Source organism: Lynx rufus, unplaced genomic scaffold, assembly GCF_022079265.1.
Source record: "Lynx rufus isolate CCGP_SWC_20201006 ecotype Redwood Valley unplaced genomic scaffold, mLynRuf1.p SCAF_31, whole genome shotgun sequence".
Classification (NCBI taxonomy): Eukaryota; Metazoa; Chordata; class Mammalia; order Carnivora; family Felidae; genus Lynx; species Lynx rufus.
The window spans coordinates 768,181-791,523 of NW_025814847.1; the positions used below are offsets into that span (position 1 = coordinate 768,181).

At 57.5% G+C, this 23,343-nt stretch overlaps 1 protein-coding gene across 2 annotated transcripts; it reads right to left on the minus strand.

Annotated features, from left to right (window-relative positions):
- Positions 1 to 9,932: 9,932 nt before the first annotated feature.
- Positions 9,933 to 18,467, minus strand: VANGL2 (VANGL planar cell polarity protein 2). 2 transcript variants are annotated; one of them, XM_047093015.1, is made up of 7 exons: positions 18,314 to 18,467; positions 18,063 to 18,183; positions 15,011 to 15,618; positions 14,172 to 14,308; positions 13,577 to 13,712; positions 11,013 to 11,244; positions 9,933 to 10,338 (listed from the first exon to the last, which is right to left on the minus strand). In XM_047093015.1, exons 1-7 carry the CDS (start codon positions 18,382 to 18,384, stop codon positions 10,078 to 10,080), a joined length of 1,566 nt encoding a protein of 521 aa, XP_046948971.1. In that variant the 5' UTR covers positions 18,385 to 18,467; the 3' UTR covers positions 9,933 to 10,077. The 2 variants fall into 2 exon arrangements, with proteins under 2 accessions (XP_046948971.1, XP_046948973.1); XM_047093017.1 differs by having other exon boundaries at positions 13,577 to 13,705; positions 14,168 to 14,308.
- Between the last annotated feature and the right edge of the window lie 4,876 nt (positions 18,468 to 23,343).

Below are 23,343 nucleotides of genomic sequence, written 5' to 3' on the forward strand. Positions count from 1 at the left end.
GGGTTAAGTGTCTGACTCTTGATTTCCACTCAAGTCATGGTCTCACGGTTCGTGAGTTTGAGCCCCACATCAGGCTCCAAGCTAATACCTCAGAATCTGCCTGGGTTTCTCTTTCTCTCTCTGCCCCTCCCCTGCTCTCTCTCTCTCTCTCTCTCTTTCTCTCGCAAAATAAACAAATTAACTTTAAAAATAAATAACCATAGGGGCGCCTGGGTGGCTCAGTCAGTTAAGCATCCGACTTCAGCTCAGGTCACGATCTCATGGTTTGTGGGTTTGAGCCCCACGTCGGGCTTTGTGCTAACAGCTCAGAGCTTGGGGCCTGCTTCGGATTCTGTGTCTCCTTCTCTCTCTGCCTCTCCCCTGCTCATGCTATGTGTCTCTCTGACTCTCAAAAATGAATAAACATTAAAAAAAATTTTTTAATTGGGGCACCTGGGTGGCTCAGTCGGTTAAGCATCCGACTTCGGCTCAGGTCACGATCTTGCGGTCTGTGAGTTCGAGCCCCGCATCGGGCTCTGTGCTGACAGGTCAGAGCCTGGAGCCTGCTTTGGATTCTGTGTCTCCCTCTCTCTCTGCCCTTCCCCCGCTCATGCTCTGTCTCTCTCTCTCTCTCTCTCTCTCTCTGTCAAAAATAAATACACATTAAAGATTTTTTTAATTAAAAAAATAAAGTAAAATAAAAAATAAATAACCGTAAGAGTAATAATTTTAAAAAGGTATTTCTAAATTATGGATACATTTCATTCTGTACCTGTTGCAATTAAGATAAATACTGAAACACATTAAGGCATCTTATCTGAAATTCCACACTTGGTAAAACTGAATTTCTTCTGTTCTATTGATCATGTTGGCAAGAAATTTGTGGTCAGCGATAATTTATATTGGAAGCTGGTCCTTTAATTTCTAAGGCCTTTAATAATAAAATCTCACCAGCTTGGCTCTTTTTTTTTTTTTTAATTTTTTAAGTGTACTTATTTATTTTTGAGAGAGAGACACAGTGAGCAGGGGAGGGGCAGAGAGAGAGGGAACGAGAGAATCCCACTCAGGCCCCACACTGTCAGCACAGAGCCCGATGCGGGGCTCGAACTCACAAGCTGTGCGATCATGACCTGAGCCGAAACCAAGAGTCAGACGCTTAACCGACCCAGGCACCCCTGCTTGGCTCTTTTTTAGGTCATTACGAATGTCTCATTGAATCAGTAAGCTTTTGCATAAATTCTACACATCAGGCCAACCTAGAAGAATCCGACAAATGATGTATCTTAGTGGTAAGTAAGGCAAGTTTGGGCCCCTCGAAATGTCACAGGAATACAAAAGCTTCTTTTAGGGTCTTGCCGCTCCGAGTAAGTTCTACAGAACAGTGACGGCGACAACTGTGCTGTGGACTGAATTGTGTCCTGCCCCAAACACCTACGTTGAAGCCTCTGTGATGGTTTTGGAGGCGGGACCTTCGGGAGGTGATCGGGTTTAGATGAGGCCATGAGATTAGTGTCCTCCTAAGAAGACAAGGAGACTAGAACTTCCTGTCGCTGCCAAGTGAGGCTATAGTGAGGGGGCAGCGGTCTGCCAGCCAGGAAGAGAGTCCTTACCAGAACCCAACGGTGCCAAAACCTCCATCTGGGGCTTCCAGCCTTGAGAACTCCCAGAAGATACATTTCTGTTGTTTAAGCCACCCGGTCTACGGTCTTTTTTATTTTGACGGTAACCTGAGTGTCTCAGACACCGGGGAGCTTGTGAGGAATGCTGACTCTCAGGCCGTATCCCAAGCCTGTTGCATCAGAATCAGAACCTGCTTCAAGACAGAATAAAAACCACCTGATCCTTCCAATCCCAGGAGACCAGTTCCCCGGTGTCAAACTCTTCAAGAGGCTCCCCAAAGTGCGGAACTGCCGACCGGTCCTTGAAAATGAAATCGTCGGGGTCAGCTTCCTGGGCAACGGGGCTTCATCTTTGGGGTCTGAGGCTGCACGTTAGGATGAGGGTCCACAGGCAGAAGACAAGACATTCGACCGCTGGGCTGTTTTCCACTTTCTCGAAGTGTAACTGTCAAAGAACATTTTACACAGTTTAAGTGTACCGCGTTTGGCACACGTATGCTTTGTGAGACTATGTTACCACGGTCAGGGTAATTAACACATCTGTCACCTCACATAGTCACCTTGTGTGTGATGCGCACGCGTGTGTGTGTGTGTGTGTGTGTGTGTGCGGTGAGAACACGGAAGGTCTACTCTCTTGGCAAATTCAATGGTACACAACACAGCGTCATTCACTATGGTCCCCACGCTCCCCGGCAGACCCCCGCGGCTCACTCATCTTGCAACAGAAAGCTTGTATCTCCAGCAATCCTTTCTTACTGCAGTAAAAACTATCTCAGCCAACGTCACCCTAAAATCACACATCCCTATGTCAAACAGAACAAACACCAACAGGAACTTGAAAGAAGTGAAAACAGCACCTAAGTGAAACCGCCTCTCTCTTGACACGTTCAAGCCCGTTCATGCAAATTTCTAGATGTAACGGCACCGATGGACCACCAGACTCTCCTTTTCTGGGGGTTTTATCAGTTCCAAGTTCCATGACTCCCTTTCGGGGGTCTGGGGGAAACAGCACACACTTTCACAAGTGCCTATACTGTTAACTTTCATTACTGGATCTCTGTCTACAACCAAGTAAGGTCATGCTCGGTTTGGGTTTGTTTTTTTTAGCAGGCTTCATTCTTTTTGTTTCAGTTTTACTGAGCTCTAGTTGACAAATGGCCTATGGAAAAGTTTAACGTGCACAGCAGAATTACTAGGCCTACTATATGCTGTGAAATGATGACCACAGTGAGTTTGGTTGACATCCATCATCATCTCATACAGATACAAGAAAAAGAAGAAAAGAGGAAGAAAAAAAGAAAAATGGGTTTTTTTTTCCCCTTGTGGTGAAAACTTTTAGAATCTCCTCCCTTAACAACTTTCAGATACATCATACGGCAGCGTTAATTATGGTCACCATGTTGTAATTATATCCTCGGGACTTATGTAACTTGTAACTGGAAGTTTTACCTTTTGACCAGACTTTATTTTTTTAGAGCAGTTGAAAGATTCACAGTGTGAAATTTAATGAAGCGAAATCTCACAGCAGACTCCGGGGGGCTAGAAGAAGTTCTGGTAAGGGGAGTCCTACCATTCGATGTCAATTACAGGAAGAATGATCAATCACAGACCCTAACAGAAGAATCTTACAGGAAAGAATCATCAATTACAGGCCCCAACTGGCCTTTCATCTCCTACAAGAAATCCACAACCCTTGCAACTCAGCCGATGAGAAACTGTCATTATCCTAAACCCTTGCTTCTCCAGAGGGGACTTTTGTTCAAAACAACCCCTCCCAACTTCCTCCTCCTTCTCCATAAAATAATGTTCCTATTCTTTGCTTCTCGGGACTTGCCTGTGGTTTTTGCCGTAGCTTGCTTGTCCTGGACTGCAATTCTCTGCTATTTTCAAATAGTCTCATCTTTTGCTGATAAAATACCTGGCAGGGTTTTTTGAACGTTTATTTGTTTTTGAGAGAGAGCGATTGGGGGAGGGGCAGAGAAAGAGGGAGACAGGGAATCGGAAGCAGGCTCTGCAAGGTCAGCGCAGAGCCCGGTGCGGGGCTCGAACTCACAAACTGTGAGAGCATAACCTGAGCCGAAATCAAGAGCCACGCGCTTAACCGACTGAGCCACCCAGGGGCCCCTCGGCTGTTTTATTTTTAAAGTTAACAACAACATTGAGCAGAAGGCACAGAGAGTTCCCAAATGCACGCCACCCCTAACACGTGTAGAGCCTCCCCGCACATCCACACCCCCCACCCGAGTGCTACATTCGTTACAAGTGATGAACCCACACGGGCACATCGTCATTACCCAAAGTCCACAGTTGGCATCAGGTTTTACTCTTGATGTTGTACACTCTATGGGTCTGGTCACGTTCAGAATGACATGTACCCACAGCCATCGAGTCACACAGAGCGATTTCACTGCCTGTAATTCCTGAAAGTCTGCACTTTGCCTTTGAATCACATTATCTGTCCTGGGCAAAGCCAGCAGATTGGGCTAACTGTGCCCACAAGGCAAGCAGAGAGGACAGGACACAACTGAAGATCTAATTCTCCTTTGTTCAACCAAAGTTGTCCTCGTGACAGGATTACCAGAGGGTGCAGACGGCTCTTTTCCGGTCACCACTGAAAAACACACATCAAACAGCTCACCGATCACGCTCACCGCTGTCCCCAAGTGTTGGCTTCAGCGTGTCCCTTGCCCAGGGGTACTTACCGCCTGTAGGTAGAGCTTGCTTCCCTGGGTTGCCAACAGCAAAGTACTAAAATGTCTGCAGTTTTACTGGCCAAAGTCCTTGGCACTGGAGGAAGGGACAATGTTTTATTTATCTCTCCGACTTTTCCGCACATCCTTCAGTTTGGCAATTATTGTTAGGAGTTCTTAGGATTTAATGTCTACCCTGCCCTTGGTAATGAGGGATACACGCCATCTGCAGCCTACAGAGAAACTGGAAAGCTGGTGCAGTGATAACTGTTCCCCAAGATCTTTCTACGATGGACACGGTCTTCTAATACCTCCCTAGAACCTTCCGCGACCGCTTGTCCACTAACGCCGTAATGGTTTTCTGAAGGCTGACCTCCTCCCGCCCCGTCCTTTCCGACACTTGGAAGAGTATTTTCCATCCCGTGCTTAAACTAGCACATAAAAAGCCAACGACTGTTTTAACCCTCTCTTTCTCATGAAGAAGCCATCAAGCTGGCCTGAACAAAAAAAGGAGTAAGGATTTGCTAAGGATCTGGATCTAACGGTGCCCCGTCTCCGCTCCCAGTGCCCCAGCCCCGGGTCTCCCCTTTAGTCTCATTTCAGAGGCAAAAGCTGGAAAATCACGTCTGGGCAGGAACGGCCAGGAGAAGTGGGGCGTTATCCCGACAGCACACGAGCCAAGTCCCTGTCCTCAGTGATATGTGCAATACTTCCATGGAAAATACATCCTCTCGGCCAACAGCTCCAAATGTCCTTTGTTCCGTGACAAATGGTCGGGGTTATCGCTTCTGCTTTCACCAACCCTCAAGAGAAAATATGATCCCATAGATCAAGTATTGAGACCGGGTCTTAAATCTACCGGTTCCTGGGTCCGGTGTTGGTGGACGAGGCCCGTGAGGTTAGACGCGGACGCCTCGAGGGCTCACAAAGGTTGGGTCAGCGAAGGCAGGCACACATCCACAGTCTCTACCAACCGACGTGCTTCAGTGCCAGGCTGGGGGCATCACCCACCACCGAATAAAGACTCGCTAAACCAAAAAGCATTTATTGTATTTGGCCGCGAAGAGAAAGGATAATTTCCGAAGCACGCGAGGGTAGAAGTTTGGTCACAAGAAATCACAAAGTTGGCCTCAAGAAGAATTGAAACCAGTAAGTGAAACTCTTAAGTCAGGTTACCAGAAGGACAGTCATGAGAGCAGGGGATATGCCACTTCAAGGGAAACGTGTTTATTCATTTTTCTCATGAAAAAGACTTGCGTACAATTTTAAAGGGAGAAAAAGGGAACGACGCCCTTTATATGCCCCCATGGCACTGTTAGTTTCTTAAGCTCATTACTCATTCAGTAATTTTCTTTTTATTGAGCGCCAACTGTATGCGAGGAATGGTGCAGATGTCAGGGATACTTCGGTGAACGGAACAGATAAAGCCCCTCCGCTCAAGGAGATTGTGTTATGGGCTCCTGGTTCTTAAATTCCTTACGTTTCCTAGCGGGAGGCTCCCGAACTTCTTGGAGGCCAGCAGGGCCTGTGTGTGCTCTGCTGTGGACACAGCGCACAGCCTTGCATCGGGTTATTTGGTCTGGCGCCTCCTGGAGACTTGGCTCTTCCTCCAGGACACGGTTTCTTGTCCTTGCGTCCTCAGCGCGGCAAAATATGGGCCGGGGAGAGGAAGACTAAATCCAGGAAATGAGCCAACTCCACACGGAGAAGTTGACATTCCCTTGCTTGTTTGTTTTTGACCTCAGAAGGCCGCTCGTGTGCTAAGCCTGGTGCCCAGAGTCCCAGAGGAGCGTGGGGCTGGGCAGAGCGGGGAGAAGGGTCCAGATCACCCGACGATGACTTTGGGCTTAACTACAAGCCCACTGCCGACGGAACATTTTCACTGTAAATAAAGGACTATTGCTAGAATGCTCTTTTTTTGCGCAGTGCCTGAAAGACTAGAGAGAGCATGGTAGAAATAAGAAGATACTGAAAAAGAAGAGAGAGACTTGGGGCGCCTGGGTGGTTCAGTCGGACGAGCGTCCGACTTCGGCTCAGGTCACGATCTCTCGGTCCGTGAGTTCGAGCCCCGCATCCGGCTCAGTGCTGCTGCCAGCTCAGAGCCTGGAGGCTGCTTCGGATTCTGTGTCTCCCTCTCTCTCTGCCCCTCCCCGGCTCGTGCTCTGTCTCTTTCTCTCTCTGTCAAAAATAAACATTAAAAAAAAAAAAAAAAGACAGAGAATTTTCCTCAATGGAAAGTGACGAGTTATCACTGTTGACTGAAACCAACTACTGCCTGAAATTCCTATGGATCCGTCCAAAAAGTAAGCTTTCCTTCCTCCTTATCGTGACAACCACCCCAGGGAACAGCCGGGTCTTCACTTCCTAGGTTTCTCTCTTCTCAGAATCTGGGTTCAGAATAGGTAGTTTCCAGTCTCACACACACACATCCGAGGGGCCGGAGAGTAACGATGGGCTCACACCGCCCCCTGCTGGCCGCTCTCCCCCTAACAAGGAGCAGATCCTTGCCTGCTTTGCTTCCCACCCCCGTAAAAAAAAGAAAAACAACACAATGCCCCCACAAAAGTCAAATGTCTTTATTTTATATAAAAAAAATTTGTACAGTTTTAGTTCCTATGTTTAAGAAAAAAAAAAATCCCTAAAATTGCCATAATGTTTAGATCCGCTGCAAACTGTAAAAACAAGCTTTTTATATATTAAAAAAAAATTTACATTTTACAATTTTCTACATGCATGCACAAGGTCTCTGTAACCCAAAAAAAAAAAAAAAAAAGGAAAAAGAAAAAGAAAGAGGAGGAAAAAAAAAAAAAAAAACCTAGATTCAACAGTGGCAAATTCTACATTTACAATCTCACTCGGAAGAGACCCAAAAAAGCCCCTTTCCGTTCGCGCACAGAAGGACAGATCTCACAACAATCACACGCCAGGACCGAATCCATCAGCAGATGCTGCCCTGGGGGGAAGGGCAGGGGAAAGAGCAGACTAGACAGACGGACAGACAGCACGGAGGGGCCCAACAGAGAAGGAGAGGAGCACAGACTCTGGGAACGGATGTCTCCGATGAGAAGGTTCTGGGGGGGGGGGTCCCGATGCCTCTTCACAGGTACCGTAGCGGGGCGTGCAGCAGGAACAGTGAAGAATGAAAGGCTCAGGTGGAGAGGGATGGGAAGAAAACACGAGAAAGCAAAAGGAAATAAAAATAACCAGAGCGTGAAGGGTCACTGGAGAGACAGGGAGCAGTGGGGGGCCGAGGCAGAGTGGCGAGGTAGGTGAAGGCCGGAGGCACGGCGTCCTGGTGTGGAGGGAGGAACGAGAAGGTTCCGAGGTGATGAAGAGGCAGGCAAGGTGGGGGCAGTGGGATGAGCCAGGATGCCCTGGAGTTCCGGTGTTCTGGGGGAGCAGTGGCGGGGGGCACAGGTAAGTTCACCCCCCCCCCAGGAGGAAAGTAAGAAAACCCAGCACGTGATGGGACAGGCAAAGCGGGGGACAGGGCTCAGAGGCGCCCCACATCAGTTCACAGCATGAAGACAGCTCCCCACGTAGGGGAAGCAAAAGACACACACAGCCACACACTGGACAATTCATCCTGACGTTTTAAAAAATAATAATTATTATAACAATCATCGAAGAAGACAAAATACCACAGTTCTGCCGCAAAGGACCCAAAGACTACCGTTCTCAGCCACAGCCCTTAGTGCTTAGAGAGGTGGGGGGGGGGGGACTTTTTCTTGTTTTAGGAAAAAGGAATGAAAAAAATCACAGTGATTAAACACATGGCAGGTTCTTAAAATAAACACTCCCCCGCCCCTAACCTAGGGCAGCCACAAAGATCCCAAACCCTTTCCCTGGGCCCGCCCCGACTCGGTCCTTACGTCCCGACACACCCCACGCCTGCCCACAAAGGCAGCGACCCCAATCACCATCCGGGCCCCGTTTTCCAGGATAGTGAGGTATTTAGAAATGTGACCCAGAGGGACTCCTCTTAAGCCCAGGTCCTTGGAGAGAAGATACCTTCCCACGACCCCCAGGACAGGATGTATTTCCCTCAGGCAGTGCCTGAGTCGGCCCCACAACCCACATCTGTGGGGACCGGGTTTAGCGTGAACTGAAGAGCCCTTCTCTAGTAAGCGGCGGACGGACAGATGTGCTTTTTCAGAGAGGACAGGGGAGACACGTGACCACTAGGCTGCATCACGTCGGGGCCGCCCTGCTCACCCTGGAAGCCTCCCTGGTCAGAGACCGGTGGGGATCTTAGCCCGAGGGGGTGCTCCGCGTGGCAGGCTGGCCAGGAGAAGACGGGCCTGAAAGTTATTCCGAGGCCTGGCCCAGGGCGGCCCCAGCCCAGCCACCAGAATGGTCCTCCGCGTGGACCCAGGCTGGAGGTATACCGGTGTTCCCGCTTCCGGTCCTCTTGGCTAAAACTACGTAATTTAAAGGTGTCTGAGGTAAAGGCTCAGATTCACACTGAAAATAGGTCTCAGAAAGCCAGCGGATTTGGCTCAAAACGAGACCTGAACTCGCGAGAAATCAGATCGGGTGGAAAGACTACGGAAGCTCACCGGGGTGAGGGGGGCCGATGCCCACGAAGGCAGCAATCCTGGGCCCTCACCCCAGTACTGAGGGAGACAAGAGCCCAGAGAACCAGGCAGGGAGAGGAGGGGACCCTGGCCAGCCAAGGAAAGGAGACCCCTGAGGCAAAGAAGTGGGCTTAAGGCAGGGGACGAGGAGGAGTTACTGGCTCCCCCCCCCAAAGAGAGATCCCCCCCAAAGAGAGACAAGACAACAGGCCCCTGGCGCCGAGAAGAGACACGCTGGGGCGGGGGAAGGAAAGCAAAACGTCGGTCTAAGACCGCGGGGGTCGGGTCATGGTCTGCAAGCCACTCAATCTGTGCAGCAGTCGACTCGTCATCCTTCACCGGGAAGGGGGACCTGCCCCAGCCAGGCGGGAGCGAAGGCGCAGGCAGGTTCAGAGGGCAGGGGTCAGCCATGTTCCCCGGGGTCCCTCCTGTCCTTCCCTCGGAGGCTGCCTAGGAAAGACCCAAAGGATGGGTACAGTCCCCCATGGCCCAGGGAAAGTGGTCACAGAGGGTTTCGGCCTCAGTCTGGCTGTGGCCACGGGAGGCAGAAGGTGGAGACTTTAGGGTAAAGACTTTAGGGACCGTCCCTCGCTCTGAATACGTGTGGATGTGAGGGGGAGGTTCTGACAGCCGGAGCCAGCGACCCTGGCAGGGAGACCCCTGACTCGGGCTAGCTTGGGGGGGGTGGTGCGAGAGCACCCTGCCCCACAAACTCAGCGTCTGTGACGGGCCAGCTGGGCGGGCGGGAGCAGCGGATGACCCACCGTCTGGAGGAGTTTGGCACGGTGGCTCTGTGTTGTCCTGTCTGTCCCCTGGCGACACCCTGTCGGGGCCACAGGAGAAAACTGCACAAGAGCCTGGTTTGGGGGTGGGGCTCCGGGGGACCCCATGCCCTCTCAGAAGAGAATGCCATCCGGAGGCAGAGGGGGGACAGGCACGGATTCCTGCACGATGACACCAAGTAAGGGCTGGCGGGGGAGGGGAGAGAGAGAGAGGATCCCAGGCACTGCTGACGCAGGTGGCCTCTCCAGGCTCACGGCGGGGGGGGGGGGGGGGGTGCGACTAAGGAGGAGGGGGGAGCAGTCGGGCGGCGGGAGAGTGGGGGGAGTCAATTCAAGTAAAAGGGAGCGGGAGGAGGCAGGGCGGCAGGAGGCGAGAGCCAAGCTCTCCCCGACCCGCGGGAGCCCTGGCGTCACCCCTGCCGCTGCTCAGTCACACCGACGTCTCAGACTGCAGCCTCATGACAAATTTGTGCGACTTGGGATCCACAAACTCCTCGGAGAGTTTGAAGAACGGGACCTTCTTGGTGCTCACCACCAGGCTGAAGTCGTGGCGCTTCAAGAGGAAAACGATGCCGTCCTTTAGCCCGCTGGTCACAGGCTCCTCGCTCACCAGTGTCCACTGTTTGGCCAGCCAGCGCTCCTTGTGGTACTGGATGGTGGGTCCGGCCGCCAGGTACCGCTCCAGGAAGGCCTGAGGAGGGGCGGGGGGGCTGCGTGGTCACCTCTCCCCCTCCCCCCCCCCCCGCCACCCTCGACGTTCCCCGGCTCGCTCTGCTTCCACACACTCTAGAACGTTCGAGCGGAAAGGCGCTGAGCTCATCTGCTCCGGACCCTGGTTCTAAGCACAGGGCACCGGGAGCCCACAGAGGTGACGGGGCACCGCAGGGTCAGGACCGGCAACCCCGCGCTTTCCCTGCACGGGGCTAGGACCGTGAGGCCTCCTCATCCTTCCTGCCCCTGCATCCAGCTCTCGTGGACGCGGTCACCCCGTTCACCAAGGGTGGCTGGGGACGCCACTCTAGGAGGCTGACGATAAAGCCGAGGGAGGGTCATGGCTTGAAAAGAGCACAGAGCAAAGAGTGCCTGCTGGAGGTCGCAGGGTGTGAAGGGGGGACGTCGGGTGCTGCCACCTCGGACACGGGAATCAGGCCACAGCCACTCCCGGGAGAAACCGTCCCTTCTCCTCACCAGCTGGGAACGAGGCGGGAGGGGCAGGGCCAGGGGTAAGAGAAGAGACCTGGGGGGTGGGGGCTGGGAGGGTGGCAGGGATGTGGTGAGAGCACAGGGGCGAGGCAGGCTGCTGTCGGGGGGTGGGGGGAGGACCCGGGGGCGGGGGGGCGGGCAGGGGGACGGTGGGGGGCCTACCTTGGGTGTCATGTCGTGCGTGATGCAGAACTCCAGGTGCTGGAGAATGCTCTCCATGCTGTGGTACGGCTGCTGCTTGGTGGTCCGTAGATACTTCTGCATGGCGCGGGCCATGGAGGCGAAGATGGCCTGGGCGGCCTCCCGGGGATCCATCACCTCCCTGGGGTTCTTCTGCTCCTCCTCCTGCAGCCGCTTAATGTGAGTGAAGGCCTCCTCCACCGCCACCACAAGCCTGGGGGACACGGGGAGCCTGGACCAACCGCCCCTCCCCCTCCCTCAGCCCCCACCCCCTGCTCCAGCCGCCTGGGCGAGGCTGTGCCCCTCCCCGCCACCAGAAGCACCACAAACCCACCTGGAGCCAAGGGCTGGGCTCAGGGGGGCCGTGTGCGTGTGTGTGCGTGGGGGGGGGGCGCATGTGCACAGATGCGGGGCGGGGGGGGCAGGAAACAGCTGTAGAGCTCAGTGAGCCCGGCGCGGGGACCCCAGCGTCCAACCCAGACACAGCCAGGGACCGTACTCTGGGACAGAGCGGCAGGTGCCTTCCTGATGCCTTCCTCCACGAGACCCCCAAGTCACCCTTCCCCGGGGGGGCCAAACCAGCAGACGCAACTACATCCAGAGAACAGCCTTCTACTCAAGCACGGGCAACGTCAACATCTGTCTGGGGGGCGGGCACACAAGCAACATGACAGCAAAATGCCAGAGGTGAACACACAGGGCCCCAGAGACCGGGACACCTGCTGGGCATCGGACAACTCACATGTTCAGACAGTACTACTCAGCCGTCAAAACAGGATAAAAAAAAAGGAAGGCCTATAACCCAGATGCCGGTTAGGGGCGGGGAGTCATCTGTGAACCACCAGGCAGCGACACGAGGGACACAGAGACAACGTGGGTGAGTCTCGAGGAGGGCGTTAAGGGGGAAGCACGAAAAAGAAGTCAGTTTTCGTGAAAAGCACACAACGTCCGGAAAGCCAGGACCCCAGGAACTTCAAGGAGCGGGGAGGGGGGTACTCGGGACTAAGTAAACACGTGGAACATGTCCCGCTTCGGCCTCTCTGGTTATTCACGCGCTTGCTCCGAGGGTCTCTCAGTAAAGCTCCTTTTGAAAACCAAGGGAGAAGTCTTTTACTGGTTACAACCAAGGTAACAGGGGAGGGAGACATCGGCCACGGGCCAAGGACCGCATTGGCAACACAGGAGATCCAAACCCTGGTTGGGGCAAAAGGTGAAGGGGGGGGGCGGGTGCCACCTCTGGGTTCCTTCCCACCAGGACCATTTCTGAGACAGCCGGAGACAGGCCGAATGGCAGACAAATGGGGCTGCTGATCTCCCATCGACGGCAGGGACACCAGCCTCATGTCAGAACAGGTAAGGGATAACTTCCTCCCTTGAAGCCTGGAGACCGTGTGGGAGGAGGGGCCGAGGGTCAAATCCTGGGGCCCTCTGCTATTTGAGGCCCCCTGGAAATCCCACCAGACCACGGTGGGACCTGGCGCAGCGAAGACCCTTCAGGTATGACAAGTTTACATTACAGCGTGAACAGGAAAAAGAGAGGACAGTACTTAAGAACGTACCGAGATACGGGACCCTGCGTGGCTCAGTCAGTTAAGCGTCTGACTCTTGGTTCTGGCTCAGCTCATGATCTCATGGATCGCAGGTTCGAGCCCCAAGTCAGACTCTGTGCTAGCGGTGAGGAGCCTGCTTGGGATTCTCCCTCTCCCTCTCTCTGCCCCTCCCCTGCTTGCTCTCACTCTCTCTCCCTCTCTCTCTCTCTCTCTCAAAATAAACAAAGTTAAAAAAGATGTACCAAGATCTGTACTAGAACCTCATCTGTTGCAGGTAAAAAGGCACCAACAGCCGAGCAGGCCTACGAGATCCACGGGGAGGAGGTCCGATCCAGCCTCCGTCCGTGCTGCTGCAGGCAAGGCTCACCTCGGTTACTGGGCCCCTGCTCCCCTGTGGCAGGGAGAATTCACAGATGGCCCGTTCGTTCACCCTACCAGATTCCCATCGTCCTGGCTACTCTCTCTGCTGTCTCGGTACATTCTGCAGACGTAATTAAAGTGTCGAGTCGGTTGTCCTGGTCGTTATAAACAAGGAGATGACCCTGGCCAGCCCGCTCTCACTGCACGAGACCCTTCAAAGCACGGTGTTCTCCAGGCGGTACAGAACTCGGAGAGACCTGCTGTGGCTGGAAAAAGCAAACCGCAGCACCGCGGCTGCCGCTGAGGCCAGATGACAAGGAACTGATTCCACCGTGACCAGGAGCTTGGAAGAGGACCCCGGCTCAGATGGGAGTCGTCTTGATTTCAGCCTGTGACACTGAGCGCGGGGCCCAGCTAAGCCGTGCCTGACGGCGGTGTCTGACCCCCGCGACCGTGAGCGGAGAAGCGTGTGCTGTTGGACAGCGCCCAGCTTGCGGGAACTTGTTAGGAACCCAGCGCACCCCGTCGCGATTGCTCACGCGTTCCCCGCAGCCACGGAACGCCCTGGCCTTGCTCTGCCCGGCCTGTTCACACCCGGCAGGCCCCGGGGCAGCCTGTCCTGGCCCAGACACCCACCTGGCCCTCCGCTTGCGCACCCTCCGCTCGTGCTCCGCCTCCTCGTAGTAGTATTCATTGTGACTGTTGTCCCGCCGCCGGGCGGCCGCGGCGATCACAGCCCGGGACTGCCCTGTGGAGTTGTTGGTGCTGTTTTCTGCACGGGAGCGGGAGAGACAGGGATGGTCGCGTCACAGCACGCTCGCTCCCCGGCCCGGGAAGTCAGGGCGCAGCCACCTGACCGGTCCAGAGGCTGGGCCCACCCGCTGCGATGCCTCCCGTTCCCGGCCCTCCTGGCCACGACTGGGAGAGGCCCCCCCGGAAAGCGACAGAGAGGGCCCTGGAGGGCACGGGTCCTGCGCACACGTGCCTCCTGGTGCCGGAGGACCTGGAGGTCAGAGAGCTGAGGGCTCGGGGCCAGGGCTGGCGAGCAGACGCAGAGAAGTCAGATTGGGGGGACACACCACGGCATAAAGGGACAGCAAGTGGAATCAGCAGCTAACACCAGCCACCTGGAGCCAAGGGAAATGACGGAACAAAGGGGCTGGGGAGGCGGGGAAGAGTCTGAGAAGGAAACAGGGAGCAGACGGGAGGGCAGCGGAGCGGGGCCGCTCACCCTCTCCGAGGGAATACACCTTGAAGCCGGACACTTTCTTGGCCAGCACGGACTTGGGCAGGTTGAGGAGGGCAGGGTTGTAGACGGGGAAGTCGTGGTAATACTTCTCCAGGATCCACACGGCCACACGCTGGATGCTGTTGGGGGAGAGGGCGGGGGGGGGGGGGAGGGAGAAGGGGCAGACAAGGGGTGCGGGGGGGGGGGGAGACATCAGGGCAGGTTGGCGGGGTGGGAAAGGACACAGGACAGGGACAGGCTGCTTCCAGGAAGCCTGGCTCAGGGCCTGCGGTCTACTTACCAGGCTCCCAAGCCTTCCCCAGGGCTGGGCCCGCTAGTCCCCCGCGGTGCTGAAGCCCAGGGGAGAGAGGGCATTGGGCCTGGGTCTCCAGCAAAGGGTCACCTCACCCCCTCCAAGTCCCCCAACATTCCCTACGGGACCAGGAAGTGCCCCTGATATTCCGTAAGGCCTGGGGCAGGGTGGGGGCGGGCAGAGGAACCCTCGCGGCACCTTTCCTCCGGGGGTCCCTCCTCTGGCCAGCTCGTCTCGGTGACCACCCACTCAAGAGCTCACAGAGGCGGCGCCTCCAGGGAAGGCTCGAAAAGCGACCCCCCAAGCCCCGTCCGTGCCCCACGCCTTTCTGCCCCTCGGTCCAGCCCTCTGTGAGGTCCCTGATGACCAAACGTCCGTCTGTTGTCTCCCCGCTCCCGACTCCCAGCCCATCCCGCCCCAGGACCCTGTTGGAAACCTACCGCAGGCAGAGCCCTCGGCCCGCCGGCCGGCCCCACCTCCCCACCTGCTCCCCCCTCGGCCTCCCCCCACCCCCGGCCCGTCGCCGCACCTGAGGTGGCCCACGTTGTAGAAGCGGCTGGCGCCGTCGGTGGAGCGCACGACCTTGAGCGTGAACTGGGGCTGCAGCTGGCGCAGCTCCAGCAGGACCACCGCCAGGTAGTGCACGAAGAGCAGGGCGTCCACCAGCGACACGGCGAACTGCACCACGCCCTGGTAGCTGCGCTCGCGGGCGTCCAGGATGCGCACCCCGTAGAAGAGCCAGTAGGAGACGACGAGCAGGAAGACCAGCACCATGAGCAGCGCGCGCAGCACGAACACGCGCGGCAGCGAGGCCTTGGGCCGGCGCAGGAAGAGCGCCCAGCTGCCCAGCAGCAGGATGAGCAGCTTGAAGGCCACGGAGATGAAGAGGCCCTCGCAGGCCGTCCCGCACGGCTCCAGCTCCTCCCGCCACAGCAGCGGGGGCAGCAGCAGGAAAGCCAGCGGCGTGAGGAAAGAGAGCAGCGCCAGCGTGGCCCCCGCCGCCACGCCCAGGTGCCGGGAGCAGTCCAGCGGGACGCTGTCCTCCATGTCCTTGGCGATGCGCGTGAGGTCATCGTGGGAGATGCTGTGCTCTGAGGTGCCCGTCACTACAGTGGTCGTCTCCCCCCAGTTGTCATCCTACGGCAGGACGAGGGGGGAGGGGGAGGGGGGAGGAGGAGGGGCGGGGGGGGAAGGGAGGGGGAGGAGCAAGGGAGAAAGGAGGGGAAGGGAGGGGGAGGGGGGAGGAAGGGAGAAGGGGAGGGGGAAGGGAGGGGGGAGGGGGAAGGGAGGGGGGGAGGGGGAAGGGGAGGGGAAGGGAGGGGAGGGGAGAGGTTGGGGAAGGGAGAGAGGAGGGGGAAAGGAGAAGGGGGAGGGGAGGGGAGGGGAAGAGGGGAGGGGGAGGAGGAAGGGAGAAGAAGGAGGGGGAGGAGAAGCAGGAAGGGAGAGGGGAGGGGGAGGAGGAAGGGAGAAGGGGAGGGGGAAGGGAAGGGGAGGGGGAAGGGAAGGAGAAGGGAGGGAAGGGGGGAGGGGGAAGGAGGGGAGGGGGAGGGGTGGGAGAAAGGAAGGGGGAGGGGGAGGGGAGAGGGGGACAGCAGAGCAAGAGAGAGGAGAGAGGGCAGTCAGCCCATATGCAACCACCAAAGTATTTACTGAGCTCCACCGTGTGCCCAGGCTTGGCCTCCTAGGGGCTGGCCCATCTGAGGCTGGGCCCTCCTTGCACACATTAGGGAGGCTGGGAAAGAACACCAATGCCCAGATCCCACCCAGGAGGACGTCAACCCTTTTTTTAAAAAACAGATGATTTTAACGTTCATCCAAAATTGAGAATCACTGAACTAAACAGTCCCTAAGGCCTGTTTACTGAAAACAGGGCCTGGGGACCAGCAGTGTAGACATCTCCCGGGAGCTTCTCCGAACTGCAGAGTCTCAGGCCCCACCCCGCATGGACTAAACCAGAATCTGCATTTTGACAAGCCCCCCATGAATCACTGGAACATGAAATGTTAGTGTGAACTGAGGCAGCCGGCAGACTGAGTGAGCAGGGTCCGCGTGCAGGAGCAGAGCCGGGGGCAGCCCGTGGGGTCCGGACAGGCCAGGCTGACCACTGAGAGCCTATCCTCCCGACATCGAGAGCCACTCAAGGTTTCTGATTCAGGGAGTGACCCGAAACAAGCAGTGCGGTGAAGGGCGGAGGACGCAGGGGGCGGGGAGGAAGGCAGATGATCGGTGCATGGCATGGGAGATGGGCAGACTCAGGGCCACTCTGGGTCTCTGGTCTGCCCCGCTAGCCCTGCCACCTGAATGCCCACAGCACAGTGGCCGCCTGTTCCTGGAGGCAAGGGGGTAGACAGGCCAAGGTCCCCAAGTGTCCTGAGTCTGGTCCACTGGAGCTATCTCTGCAGACGCTGGCCACCCTCCCACAGTAGGGCCCCAAGACCACCAGTGGCCATCAGTGCCCACACTCTTCACTCCCAGATGGCCCGGGGATACGGAGTCACAGGGCTCAGACACAGGATGGGGAGTGTAGGAGATGCCCGGCAGGGTCAGTGATCAGGGGGTTGACGAATCTCCTCTCCCAAGGACAGAAGAGTCTGACCTGATGGTACAAAGTGGGTGTACCGACCACTTTCAGCTCAAGGTCTACTCCTCACCCTAGGCTGACCTCCAGACACACTGCCTGCCCTCTCCCCCACCGCGGCTGAGCTGACCGTGTCTCGGGGTCCCTTCGAGAACTCAGGGCGCCAGGTCTCAGGGAGAAGACGGGATTGGGAAAGAGGGAGGGGGGCTATTTCCCCCAAGTACTCATCTGCTCCCAAGACCCAGGAAGTCCCCGTGTCGGTCACAGAGCTTTCTTGTGAGGGAAGAGGAGCTGGGAGTCTCCAGCCAGAGATGGTCCCGGGAAGGAAGAGCGGGAGGTGCCTTCAGAGTCCCCCTAAATCCTGACCCTGCCCTAATCCAGCACTGAGGTCTGCCTGCTGGCCTTCCTACTAGGTGAGCACAGAGGGCCACAGAGCTCAGAGCAGGAGCAACCTGCTCACCCCGCCCCGAGTGACCAGCGTCATTCCCGCGGCCCCCCCCTTCTCACCTCCCCTTTCTCCACCGACTCCTCCCACACCTGCTTCCAGCTGCAGACCCAGACGGTGCAGTTCTGCAGCCTGACACCAGAGGGCGCGGCAGAGCCCCTGCCTGAGGCTCCAGGAAAACTCAGGGCTGCCCACGCCCCCCCAGGCCGCACCCACCGCCCCCTCCTGCCCCAGGTTCCCAGCCCATCTGACCGGCGGGCCTCAGCTCAGAGGAACCAGGCAATTCCCATTACACAGCCCAGGTCACCCTAGCTCTCTGAGAAAAGGAGGAAGGGGCTGCAGCTTCCAAAAGGTCCTCTACTAAATTCCCTCACTTCTACTGAAACAGGTCCTCGCTTGGGACCCCAAGCGCAGGACGTGTGACACAAGATGCCCTCCCTGATAGGGCCACTGCCCGAAGAGACCAGGGTTCCAGGCCCCTTCCCCTCTGACGGACCTCCAGGTTCATGGATCAGCCTGAAAACACCTGGCCTGGCCCCCACGCCCCCCGATGCTCACCCGCTCATCCCCTCGCGTGGACTCGTTGTCCAGCAGGGGCTCCCCTGGGGCCTGGATCGTCACCGACTTGTCGCCGCGGCTCCCATCTCGGCTCTTAGAGCGGTGTCGGTCCCGGCGGTCCCTGCAGCAGGCAGGGGGGGACCTGGGTCGTCTTCTCAGCAACAACTACCCCCCCCCACCCCTGTGCACGCCCACCTCTCCCCCCACCCCCCTAACCCTCCGCCACCCGTGTCGCCCCCACGTCTGCCCACCTGTGCTTGCGGGAGCTGCGGGAGTGGCCCGACTTGTAGGAATAGCCCGAGTACTGGGACTCCGTGTCCATGGCGTCCGAACGCCGGGCCTTGTAGCGCTCCAGGGCCACAGGCTGGGGCCTTTTGGGGGGCCCCACAGCCACCTCCTTCAGCACCGGCTTCTTCAGGCCAAGGGGCACCTTCAGGAAATCAACCGTCACCCTGAGGGACTCTATTTTGCTGGACGGGTGGGCTTGTCTCAGAGAAAATCAAGCGACGCGCCTGAGAAGAGGAAGCCGTCGGTCAGGAGAAGCGGCAGCTCCCGTGGGGTCAGGGCAGAGAGGTGACCAGCCCCGAAGGGCAGCTGCCGCAGGAAGCTGTACTGGCCCAGCCGCTGCCCCAGACCAGTCCGCCCCGGTTCCCGCTCCGTCCAGTGGGCCCGGTTCCTCCTGCCCGGCCTCCTAGAAAGCGCACCCCGAGGCGGTGCCAGCGGCTCGGGGCGCAGGGCGGACGGGCAGCAGAGGCCGCTAGGAATGACCCAGCCCGGGACCCCCCGGAGCGGAGAACCAGGGCAACGCTCTCCTCGTTCTCGGCCAGGAAAGCCGTGGCTCAGAGACGGCAGGTTCTGGCCAGGCTGACGGGCTGGACCGACGGAGACCGCACAGAGCACAAAGCAGCCGGCCTCTGTCCAGGCCTCTCTTTCCCCGTCATCTTCCCCCAACTCGTGACTTCTGAAAGGGCCCACGGGGGGAGGGGCTGCTCACAGCCGTTTCTCTTGTCCCAGTCTAGCCAGAGCCTACGTCAAACCTACCCGGAGTTACAGGCCAGGCTCCACGGAGAGTGTGTGTGTGTGTGTGTGTGTGTGTGTTCATGCACACCAGGGGAGCGGGGTGAGGGATGGAAACTATGATAACATGGGTGGGGGGAGCAGGGAGGAGAAGACCGCGGAAATCGTTCTCCGAAGGCCCGAGGTGCTGAAATGGGCCATGCGCTGGGGAGCCTTCCTGGCTGTGCGCGTCCCCAGGGGCAGCGTGTGTGTTCGGTCCGTTCACCTTCTACCTCTGCAGAGAATGAGCTCTTCTTCCTCCCCGCTTCCCGACCCTCAGCCGCGTCCTGCTGGGTCCTCAGAGCCCACCCACCACCAACTAACAGCCAACTTGGCATCTTGCCCTCGGGCCCACCTCCACCAAGGCACGCGCGCGTTTCCCAGCCTCCCTTGCCGGGCCACCAGCTCGCTCTCGGGCACCTCTGTGCACCATGCACCCTGCGGGGCCCCGGGGAGTGGCGGGGGGCGGGGGGGACAGCGGGGGACCCGACCCCGCGTCTCCAGGCTGGCGGGGCACAGGCACGCTGAACAAGTAAACCGGAGTATGAATGGCCAACTGCAGGAGTGATGGCAGGAACAGGGCGGAAAACCAGGAGAGGCAGCGCTGGGGGCTGCGACTTTGCACTGAGCGGTTCTAGAAAGTCTCTCTGAGAAAACGACACCTGAGCCTGAGGGAGAACGGCACTTAGCCAGGCAGAGAGGTGACAAAGGCAGGAAACCGCACTGGGGAGACGGAGGGCAGCAAGGAGCCTGGTGGATTCCAGAAACCAGAAAAGGCCAGGGCAGCGGGAGCCGACGAAGATGATGGTTGGAGGCGGCCAGGGGCCAGGTGCAGAGCTCGTGTTTCCCCCAAGCACAAGGACGACGACCACAGGACGCCCGCGAAGGATTTTAGCTGTGCCGGCGGGGACTGGGGGAGGGGCGAGCAGACATGGGAACACAAGGAAGGAAGCTACTAAGGCGGCCGGAGGCAGCGAGCGGGCCTGGAGGAGGTGACAAACAGCCGGTGCGAGACGTGGTGGTGGCAGGATCAACAGGGCCCACTGAGGTCTGGCTGAGGGGAGGGGAGCGCCCGGGATCCCTGGCCTGAGCCCGAGAGGAAGGCAGGGGAGGAGGCGAGTCTGGGGAGGGAGGCAGTGAGCTCCATTTCCAGCGGGCTAAGGTCACGGCCAGGAGACAGGTCAGGTGAGCAGCAGGGTTTCAGAGGAGCCAGACTCAGGAGAGTCTGAGCTGGAGGTGCGCAAGGTCACGGGAATGGATAGGGTCACCTAGGGAGAGGAATAAATAAGAGGGTTCCTGGGAAGCCCAGTAGGGAAGAGCAGGCAAAGGGGCAGACAAGGCAAGGCCAGAGGGGGAGGACGGCCAGAGGAGGAGGGAGGCCAGGGGTGGGGGAGGCCAGAAGAGCTGGCTCTTGTGTTTGGAGGCAGAAATAAAACCGACTGGGTCGCCTGCTACCAAAAACTCAATTATGAGGGGAACTCAAATGGGTTGACTTCTGTGTAGTTGCTAACTTTTCCCCAACTAAACTCAACTATCAACAACTAGAGAATAGGAAAGACGGCTGAGACATATTTCTGCCCACCACCGTCCGGTGCGCACACGGCCAAGAACTGACGCCCACCCCGTGGATGGACCTGCCCCTCTGACTCTCGGGGTCCTGTCGTGACTGCAGGGCGGTGACACCAATACCACATCCATTCCTTCCGCCGCCACCAGCTCTCGGGAGGCACCCCCGTGGCCTGGCGATGTTTGTCAACAGCCCCACGTCAAGGCCGGTGTGGGACGGAGATACACCGAGGGGACACAGCCATGACACGTCAACCCAACCCTAACCCGCTCTAAATACCTTTGCCGTGAACAGGGCCCCCCGCTCCTGAGGACCCTTCTACTGGTTTAGGTCTCGACACAGTCTCCCAACACCTCACACGCATCTCTCTGGCTGGGCGCAGCCCTAATCTAGTCCCCACCAGGAGGTTCGAGAGAGCAAGTGGGCTGCAGGGCGGGGGGGAGACGTAAAGGGGGTCAGAACTGCCCTTGATGGGGTCTAGACAGAGGCACCGGAACCAGGACTCTCCACCTCCTCAGCCTCCCGTCACCGGGAGCCAAGCACAAAAAGAGCCCGGAATTTGCATCAAGGCTCCGCATTCAAAACCTGACTCTCCCACCAACCAGCTCTGTGACCACAGGCAAGTTACTTCACTTCTCTGTGCGTTGCAGCCTGGTAGGCTCATCGGTAAAATAGGAAAGTAACGACACGTACTCAATGAGGCTGCTGTGAGGACCCCGGGGGTGAGAGAAGCGCTTTTATAAACTGCTCAGCTAGTAATTAGTTAAGGAATTAATATGCTGTGGCTCCAGGGTCGCCCATACTCCAATCCCCAGACACTTCCTCTGCGATTTAGGGAAGAGGTGGTATAAATAAATCCTGCTGTTTGTACTACTAAATAAAGAAGTCACACACACAGGCACACACGCGCACACACACACACAGTCCTGACCAGAACCACTTCAAACACACTCAGGAGGGAAGCTGATGCCATTGTGTTTCCCCTATAGATAAATTTCAAACCAGAGAAGGGTGCCAGCCCCTCCCAACCCTTTGTTCGGAGCTGCTCAGCCTGGAGCCCCCACCTTCCTCCCAGTGTCAACCCCGCTTCACCCACCGCTTATTCAAGACCCAGCGTAAACCCTGCTTTACCCACCCCTTCCAACCCAACTCAAGGTGCCCCAAACGTTAGGTGCCTCCCCTACCAAACAGAGGGACTAAAATGAACCCAGTTTCTGAGCCCCTTGCCTGCTGACCCCTCAAGTTGCCAGGAAGCTAACCCGAATCTGGAGAGGCTGGGGGCGAGGGGGATGGGAGGCAAGCGAAGACAAGGGCAGAAGTTCCCCCTTGTTTAATCAGCTCAGGAATCAGGGGTCTAGAGGGTCTCCAGGGTGGGCGGCGTTCCCAGGGAAGAGGGTGGGGGAGGGGAGCCCTGGATCAGACCAACAAGTGGAAATGGCAGAGGTGGACCGTGAGGGCGGCAGGACCTGGTGTGGACAGGGAGGGCCCTGGTTTGCACGTGGGAGGCCGTGGAAGGGGATGTGTCCGGATGCGTTCACCTTGCCCCCACCCCCAAGGGGCGCGAGCGCGCGCGCACACACACACACACTCACACACTCAGTCCCCTGCTCAAACCAACCGTGGATTATCTGGGGTTAAAAGGAGGCCAGAGAGAGAGAGGGAGGGAAGAGTGACTGTCACAAAAACAAGACCCTTCTCCCCCCAAAAGGCCTTTCAGAAATAAAATTAATGGAATGTGTCTCAGTACCATCCCAAGGGGATTGGGGGGAGGGGTGGGGGGGAATGTGGGGGCTTTTGTCCCGGCTGCCCAGCTTCTCCCACATTGATCGCCATGGCAACCAAAGCCCCCTGTTGCCTAGGTGATGGCAGCCGGGTCCTGGAACCCATACCCAGCATCCAAAGCGAGGGAGGTTGTGAAGGTGGGGGGGTGGGGGGGGGCTAGGGGCAGAGGGGGAGAGAATGGGGTTTCTCCTCTGGCAGCCCCAGCTTTTGTCTGAGTTCTGGGATCAGGTTTCTTCAGGAAACAATCGGAGGCCTCTGGAAAAAATACAGTCAGAACCTGGCAACAGGCAAGGGAACAAGGCCTTGCGGGTGCAGGGGGGCGGTTACAGGGGGGGAGGCTGGTGTTGACCAAAATGCACACTGAGACTGGACCCTTCCCTATGCCCCACTCGGAGGAGCAGCCCAGGTGGACAAGGCACCGGACAGAGAACGGGCCTCTGTGGGCAGGTGCTCAGGACCCACGGGCAGCCAGCAGGTGGCTAAGATCACTGCCTCCTTCGCCGGCTTTCTGGACCAGGGCCACCCGGCCCCCCAGTCCCAGCTCCTTCGGGCCTGGGATGGGGAAAGGAGGCAGGGCAGAGGTGAGGGTGGGGCCGGAGGAAGGCACTCTGGGAGCCGCAGTGACTCAGCCAGAAAAGAAAAGGTGGGGAGGGGACAGGACCCAAACATGTGCCTAGAAAGGCCACCCGTTCTTCCTCGGGTCTCTGGAAGACAGGGCTGCAGGCCAGCTGTGCAACAGAAGGCACTTGGGCTGGATCATCCCGCGGCAGGGGAAGTGGATGGGAGGACAAGATGCCAAGAGCTTGCCTCTGGCTGCCACGACAGAGCTGCGACCGGCCCACTCGTTGAACGCACGGCCTTCCTCTTCTCAGCCCA

Coding starts and splice junctions, on each gene's coding strand:
- VANGL2 (XM_047093015.1), bottom strand. CDS start 18,384: ATGGACACGGAGTCCCAGTACTCGGGCTATTCCTACAAGTCGGGCCAC. Junction 11,245..13,576: donor GTGCGCAAGCGGAGGGCCAG/GTGGGTGTCTGG, acceptor CGTGTCCCCCAG/GCTTGTGGTGGCGGTGGAGG. Junction 10,339..11,012: donor CGCACGACATGACACCCAAG/GTAGGCCCCCCA, acceptor GCCCCTCCTCAG/GCCTTCCTGGAGCGGTACCT.